At 39.2% G+C, this 8,739-nt stretch overlaps 1 protein-coding gene across 1 annotated transcript; it reads left to right on the plus strand.

Moving 5' to 3' along the window:
* Positions 1-383: 383 nt before the first annotated feature.
* LOC104226410 (non-specific lipid transfer protein GPI-anchored 14-like) lies at positions 384-1,675 on the plus strand. Its single transcript, XM_009778404.2, has 3 exons — positions 384-1,082; positions 1,290-1,382; positions 1,483-1,675. Exons 1-3 carry the CDS (start codon positions 752-754, stop codon positions 1,593-1,595), a joined length of 537 nt encoding a protein of 178 aa, XP_009776706.1. The 5' UTR covers positions 384-751; the 3' UTR covers positions 1,596-1,675.
* Positions 1,676-8,739: the final 7,064 nt, after the last annotated feature.

Here is an 8,739-nt window from a genome sequence, read left to right on the forward strand (position 1 = left end):
TTACTACTCCTAGAAGGGTCTTCCTCCCCCCTAAAAAAAAAAAAATTAAAAATTTCATAATTCTCAACTTGAAAGTTGAATACCTCAATTTCTGCAATACACGGTGTTGTTTGATGTCAATTTTGATTGCTTCCCAAATCCATTTTCCAGAAAGTGTTACAATTCATGATAGAGAAAGGAACAAGAAGAAAAATAAAATAAAAGAAAGAGGTAGAAGTAAAAGAACGTAATTGATAGTACAAAGCTTGAGAACTTGATGACGTGTATAAGAATGTCAATATCTCAGAATCTTTTAATTGTAAAACTTGGAATAGCTACTCACAAGAAACCTTATTTTAAGCCAATCAGTTCAAAATCTTGTTCCACTCACTGACTTGCTTAATTTGGCTTTTGAAATCCGATCCACCCCCATCTCTTGAATCTTCCCTAATTTTCTGGAATACAATCTTTCAACACTCTTTTTTATTTTTCTGGCTTGTGCTGATCTATTGCCTATTGTTTATTTTCTTCTTCTTAAGCTAAGAGTCTTTCGGAAATAGCCTCTTTATTCTTACGGGGTAGGGGTAAGATCTGCGTACACTCTACCCTTCCCAGGTGCGGGATTTTATTGGGTTGTTGTTGTTGTGAATCTTTCTAACACTCTAGGGAGCTCTAGGTATTATAAAGCGTTCTCCCTCCCCCGGCAAAAACCCACGCCAAAAAAGAACAAAAATTAGAAAAAGGACAGAATTAAATCCTTTAACGTCTACTCATGGCATTCCCTAGTGTTACAATATCAAACTTTATACTTATGTTGTTGATGATTGGTTTTGCAAGCTCTGATTTTGCAGAGGATAGAAAAGAGTGCCAAAACCAACTGCTTCATCTATCATCTTGCTTGTCTTATGTTGGTGGAGACGCTCAACTTCCCACCCCAGCTTGCTGTGCCCAGCTCAGAAAAGATTTACACAAAACCAAATATTGTCTTTGCCTTATTGTAAAAGACAGAAATGAGCCAAATATTGGCTACAAAATCAATGCCACCTTAGCACTCGGTCTGCCGTACGTCTGCGGTGCTCCAACTAATGTTTCAGAATGCCCCGGTACGTAATAACTCAATTCACTATACTAATATTTTGTCCTTTTTGAGCTGGGATCGCATAACTTTAAAATATGTCCAAAGCTTTTTTCTTTATATACTTAGCATCTCTCCCGTGTTCTCTGAGATTTACCTAGGTTCCTGCAGACAAACTATTTCATCCTTGATACTAATATTTGAAGCTAATTCTAATTCATTTGTTCTGTGATAGCAATTCTAAAACTTGCTCCTAACTCACCGGACGCTCAGGTTTTTATCGACTTCGTCAGCCACTCCAAAACTGGAAACAATGCAAGCATAGGCGGTATAGTATATATTTTTCTATAACTAGGGTTTACAGCATAGCGCTGTTATTTCAACACTAATCCAGTTCTTAACAGCTTTTGACAATTTGGTCATTGCAGATGTCCAGTCAAGTTCAAGTATCAAATTTAGCAACAAGAGATGGTTTGCTGCAGGGAGAGACGTTGGTGTTGCATTTTGTGTTCTGATATTTGTTATGATCACCATGATTTAGGAAAAGACACTTGAACTTTATATGCTATAACTTTAATCCTTTTATCTTGTGAATAAAATGTCAATCGACGTTCAATCTGATCATCTTTTCTATAATATTGCTGCTTGATTGCTTCGAACTGTTCTAGCATCGACATGATTTGCTACTCCTCAACTAACTGATTCAGCGGAGTAAGTGTCAAACTAATTATTAAGTTCTTCAAAGATCAAGTTTTCCACGTTTCCTTGTCAGTTCAAGTGCACTCAGTAAAGGGTGATTGTGATGAATCATGAGAGTTCGATATCTCAACTGAAATGTAAGAGATAGAGAGGTATTTGATTAGTGAACATTGTAAATAAGGCACTAACAGAGCTACACGGTGTCAAACTGCAGTAAAATTCTATCGTCGATGGTAAAAGATATTGATGGAATACAAGTATAAACAGCAGAAGCAAATACCATTGATCACTTGCATGAAATCTAGATAACACATAATCATAAATTTTAATTAAACATAAATTAATACTTATATCTTGAAGCATAGATCCTATATCTATCTATATGAAGAAGAAATCATGTAACGAAGGGGATTCTTATTTGTACAAATGGTACTTCGAGCTTGGAACGAGCATGAAGAGATTAACGATACTTCTTTATCTTTTGAGTTGTTCTGCCGGATCGGTCGCTCAAGATCTTTGGTCTTTATCCGGACCCGATGAAAAAAATGGGATCACTTCTTATGGACTCGTTGAGAATGATTCTGATCTAGTTCATGGCCTATTAGAAGTAGAAGGCGCTCTGGTGGGACCTAATTTTATGACAACAACCATAAAATTAGCCTTCAAGCACGAGAAAAAATTGTCTACGAGATCATCCTTCTGTTTCAACGAATCAACCAGCAGTTTTCCAATTCGTCAACCATATCAAGACACTACCAGTTCCATGCTGCCGTGTTACCCGAATAATACCTAAAATTTGTGAATATTGTGTGGGTGTCACGACCCGAAATACCAACCGTGGGGCCGTGATTATGCCTAACATCTACTTGCAAGGCAAACCAATATTAGCTAATTAATTAACCATTTTAACAGTTTAAAAGCATAACAATAATAATTAATGGCTGATAAACTCTAAAATACATGAGATAAATACCAAAAGTAACACAGTCTATACTAATCCCAGAAATTCGGAGTCACAAGTACATGAGCGACTAGAATACTGCAATTATAGTGTGAATGAAATACATTTGTCTGAAACAAGATAAACAGTAAAATAAGGTAGAAGGGGATTTCAGGGACTGCGAACGCCAAACAGGACTATCTCATGTCTCCTGGGCAAGTTAGATTCGAGCATACTCCTCTACGCACAACTGGGACCAACATCGGGATCTGCACAAGAAATGCAGAATTGCAGTATGAGTAAAACTGACCCCATGTACTCTGTAAGTGTCCATCCTAACCTCGACGAAGTAGTGACGAGACTATGACATGACACTCACTATAAACCTGTACGTGTAATAATAATAATAATAATATAAAATAGAAATATAGATAAAGCAGTAAACTCATATATACGGGACCCGAAGGTCAACTAACAAAGAGCCCCAAAATAACATCATCTTGTAACGTCATATCACATTACAAAAATAGAGTACTACAACTACCTACAGTTATAACACATCATACTCCATTGCGGCGTGCAACCCGATCCCACATAAATATAATATCTGTTGCGGTGTGCAACCCGAACCCAATATCATATCATTATCTGTTGCGGCGTGCAACCCGATCCCAATATTAATTCCTTTCAATAATATTGCGGTGCGCAACCCATTCCCAATATCAACTCATTAACATAAACAACTCAACACAACCAATAACGTAATCTCAACACAAAAGAAAAATAAAGCGTATAGAACATCAAGGAACTACCAGTACAAATAGAGAATAACCAATACTTCGTAATCATAGACCTCGACATTTCATTTATACAAGAACAACTAAATGACTCACGCAATCGGATCTAACATGATAAAGTGTAATGAGCAATGTAAAGGCAATAAAGTCAAGTAAAGACATGTGACAATAAAGATATACAATTAATACATGCATGAACATGTAGCAGGTAAGTAGATATTGAGCGAGAAATGAATAAATCAAGACAGATAACAAGTAAGGCAAGGATAACAAGCAAGATCATGTAGCAATCAAAGCATGTAACAAGATATAATATGGAATAAGTGATGACATAAAGGTAAATAGTCCAACCCCCATGCTTTAACCCATGGCAACGCATATATACTCGTCACCTGGCATATACGTCGTCTCCACACATAATTCACGTAGCAAATAAATCAACAAGTCCTAATTCTCTCAAGTCAAGGTTAAACAAGATTACCTCTTTCCGTAACCAAATCAATACTCTACCATGACTTTTTCTTTAGAACAAGCCTCCAAACTAACCGAATCTAGCCAAATATCGTTCAAACAATTGAAAATAAGCTTTAGAAATTACTCACGAGTGAAAAAAATTAATTTTTAGCTAAATTGAAAAGTCAACAAAAGTCAATCCCGGGTCCGCTTGGTCAAAATTTGAGATCCGAACCAAAATCCAATTATCCATTTATCCCCGAGCCCGATTATGTAATTTATTTCAAAATCCGACCTCAATTTGAGGTCTAAATCTCAATTTTACATAATCCGTAAATTCTATCCAAAACCCATAATTTCTACCATATAATTTATAGATTTGATATTAAAACCCATGAAAAGTAATGGGGATTGATAGAAAATGAAATAGAGTTCCTTACCAATGAATTTGGGAAGAAAACGTTCTTCAAAAATTGCCTCTAGAGTGTTTGGGGTTGAGAAATGGTATAAAATGAGCTAAGTCACGATTTTTTCCTCTTTTACCCAGCTGCAAGTATCGCAATTGCGAAGCCTTCATTTGCGAAACACTGATTGCAAGAGCGACTAGTACAATAGGCCCCAAGAAGTCACAATTGCGACAAAAGGTTCGCATTTTCAACCTCCCCACGTGCACATTTGTGATCAAAGCTTCGCATTTGCGATCAAAACTTCGTATAATCAAAGCTTCGCATTTGCGATCAAAACTTCGTATTTGCAAGTTGGCCAGCCTTCCCAAGTGTCCCAAATGCGACAGGAACTTCGTATTTGTGGATCTCCCACTGTCTGCATTTGTGATCAAAACTTTGCATTAGTGAAGTGCCCATTCCCTAGATCCATTCACAGATGCAAGCAGTCACTCGCAAAAGCGAGGCTCGCATTTGCGAGACCTGCAAGATGACAACAGGAACAACTATGCATCAACTATTTCAAACTCATGTGATGTGCCCGAAACTCACACGAGCCCCTCGGGCTCCAAACTGAACATGCACATAAGTATAATAACAACCAACAGACTTGATCGCTACCTTAAATCATCAAAATAACATTAAATAACACGAATCGACCATCAAAACTCAAGAATTTCAACTTAATAACTCATTTTCATAATTTTTCACATAATGCGCCAAAATGTGCTCGGGTCACCCCGTACCCCCAACCAAATGTGTGTACAAGTCCAAAAACATTATACGAACCTACTGGAATCGTCAAAACATCGATTCGAGGTCGTTTACCAAGAATGTTGACTGTGGTCAACTCTAGCCTCATTTTAAGTCAAAAGTCATATTTCTTCAAAATTTTACGTAAAACTTTCCGAAAAACAATAGGGACCATGCACACAAATTAAAAAACATCAAATGAAGCTATGAGAGGGTTCAGAATATAGAAATTAAGTCTAGTTCTCAAAATAACCTATCAGGTCATCACATTCTCCACCTTTAAAAGAAACGTCCGTCCTCGAACGGACATAGAAAAGTACATGGACTGGTAAAAGGTGGGGGTATTTACTCCGCATATCAGACTCGAACGCCCACGTAGCCTCCTCAATCGGCTGAACTCTCCATTGCACTTTAACAGAAGGAAAACTCTTAGATCTCATCTTTTGAACCTGCCGGTCTAGAATAACTACCAATTTCTCCTCATAGTGATGCGCTCCCACTTTTACTTTGGTATCTCCAATCTCTAAGTCAACCCGCCTAGTTTCTGATGTTCATACTTCACCTATTGACAATTTAAACACCGAGAGACATAAGAAACAATATCCTTCTTTATCCTTCGCCACCAATAGTGTTGTTTCAAGTCATGGGACATCTTCGTGACACCTAGGTGAATGGAATAGCGCGAACTGTGAGCCTCCTTAAGGATCAACTCTCTCAACCCCTCAACATTTGGAAGACAAACCTGGCCTTAAAGCCACAAAACACCATCATCACCAATCATAACCTCCTTAGCACTACCCCGCCGTACCATGTCTTTCAACACCAACAAATGAGGATCATCAAACTGGCGAGCCTTGATGCGCTCCAAAAAAAAATACTGTGCCACAACACAAGTGAGAACCCGACTAGGCTCCGAAATATCCAATCTCATGAACCGATTGGCCAAATCCTGAAACATCCATGGCTGGTGACCTCTCCACTACCGGTAAATATGCCAAACTGCCCATGCTCTCAGCCTTCCTACTCATTTCATCGGCCATTACATTGGCCTTCCCTAGTTGATATAATATGGTGATATCATACTTATTCAACAATTGCAACCATCTCCACTACCAAAAATTAAGGTCTTTCTATTTGAACATGTGTTGGAGACTCCGCTGGTCGGTATAGACCTCACATGGAACGCCGTATAGATAGTGCCTCTAAATCTTCAGCGCGTGAACATTAGATGCCAAATATAAATCATGCACATGGAAATTCTTTAATTGTCCTTCAACTGTTGAGATGCGTAGGCAATCACCATGCTATCCTGCATCAACACCGGGCCAGCACAATATGTGATACATAACAATACACGATATAAGATCCCAAACCCGTAGGTAACACCAACACTAAGGATGTGGTTAATGAGTCTTGAACTTCTGAAATATTATCTCACACTCGTCAGACCATTTGAAAAGAGCACCCTTCTCGGTCAACTTGGTCAATGAGGCTGAGATAAATGAAAACTCCTCCATGAACCAGCGATAATAACCCGCCAAACCCAAGAAGCTCCAAACCTCTATAGCTGAAGTAGGTCTAGGCCAGTTTTGAACTGCCTTAATCTTCTTAGGATCTACCTTATTTCCCTTGGAAGATACAACAAGGCCCAAAAAGGAAATGGGGTAAGGGTATTGTGAGCTTAGCATATGATTTGAGGCATTTTATGATTTCTGTTACATGAGCTTATGAAGGATTCTGTTGAATTTCAGTGCAGGATTATGGCAGCAGTGGAGTAAGGGTATTGTGGGTTATTATAACGGTCCGGTCGGTCGTTTCGAGAGTTGTAGCCCTGTTCTCCCATTTACTGCTCCTTTTGTGCTTTATAGCTATTATATAACTAACTAGGTTAATCGGATATTGACTTATGTGTAAACGACTCCGGAATAGATTTTTGATGGTTCCGTTAGCTTCGTTGGGTGATTTTGGACTTAGAAGAGTGTTGTGACAACCCGACCAGTCGTCTCATGAGTTACCGCTTTGTTTCCCCCATTTATGCTTCTTTATACTTTGTTTATCCGTGTTATAAGGTATTGGGTTGGTCTGATCGAATCCGGAATAATTTTGGTAAGGTTTGAGACACTTAGTCTCTTTTAAGGAAGTTAAAGTTGGAAAAATCAACCGGATGTTGACTTACATGTTAGAGAGCTCGGATGTGAGTTCCAGTGGTTTGTTTAGCTTCAAGAGGTGATTTGGGAGTTAGGAGTGTGATCGGAATGGGTTTTGGAGGTTCGGAGTTGATTTAGGCTTGAATTAGCGAAGTTGATATTTTGGCGATTTCCGGTTGATAGGCGAGATTTTGATATAGGGGTCGGAATGGAATTCCGAGGGTTGAAGTAGTTTCATTGGGTCATTTGGGATGTGTGTGCAAATTTTCAGGTCATTCGGACGTGGTTTGGTTAGGTTTTTGATCAAAAGCGGAATTTGGAAGATTTTAGAAAGTTTGGCTTGAATCCGATGTGTTTTGGGTGATTTGATGTTGTTTGAGGTGATTTGACGATTGGAACAAGTTTGAATAAGGTATTGAAATATGTTTGTGCTTTTGGTTGAGGTCCCGGGGGCCTCAGGGTGATTTCGGATGGTTAACGGGAAGTTTGGATTGTTGTTGCAGGTGCTGAATTGCTGCTTCTGGTATTTTCGCACTTGCGGATTGGGAGCCGCACGTGTGGGAGAGCTATCGCAGAAGCAAAAAAGGGCCAGGCGGGCAGAGATCACAAAAGCGGTTAGGGTGACCGCATCTGCGATGTCGCAGATGCGGAAGTGTGATCGCAGATGCATTTTTTGGCTGGATAAGTGATTTCCGCAGAAGCGGAGAAATAATCGCAAATGAGGTACTGCATAAGCAGGTATGGGACCGCAGATGCAAAAAGGCCTGGGAAGAAGGTATAAATTGTGGCCTTCGCGAATTTTAGCTAATTTCACCATTTTTAACTTCGGCTTGGGAGCTTTTTGGATGATTTGAGAGAGGGATTTCAAGGGAACTTCATTGAGGTAAAGAATTTGGACCTAAAACTCGTTCCTATGCTATTATTTCATGGATTGGAGCTAGAAATCATGGAAATTAAGGATTTAAAATTGGGGAAACTAGGGCTTAGAATTGGAGACCTTTGATTGAGGATTTGATGGACCATTTGGGGTTGGATTTCGGAACTTTTGATATGTATGAACTCGTGGGAGATAAGGAATCTATTGATGTAAAAATTTCTGAATTCCGAGATGTGGGTTCGGGGGTCGGGTTTTTGTAATTTCGGGATTTGTGCTATTTATTGATTGTTTTTGCTTGGGCTTCGTTCCTTTAGCCTATTTTGACATCCTCGTTCTGATTTTGGATAGATTCGACGCGAGTGGAGACCGATTCGAGGGGCAAAGGCATCGCGAGCTAGAGATTTAGCCGGTTTGAGGTGAGTAATGATTATAAATGATGTTCTAAGGGTTTGAAACCCCGGATTGCACATCGTAGTGATATATTAAGATGAGACAAACACACTCGATGATGAGTGTGGGGTCGTGCACTATTGGGGATTGTGACTTGGTCCATCCCGATTAATGATTTTACCGCGT

Source organism: Nicotiana sylvestris, chromosome 3, assembly GCF_000393655.2.
Source record: "Nicotiana sylvestris chromosome 3, ASM39365v2, whole genome shotgun sequence".
NCBI classification, from domain to species: Eukaryota; Viridiplantae; Streptophyta; class Magnoliopsida; order Solanales; family Solanaceae; genus Nicotiana; species Nicotiana sylvestris.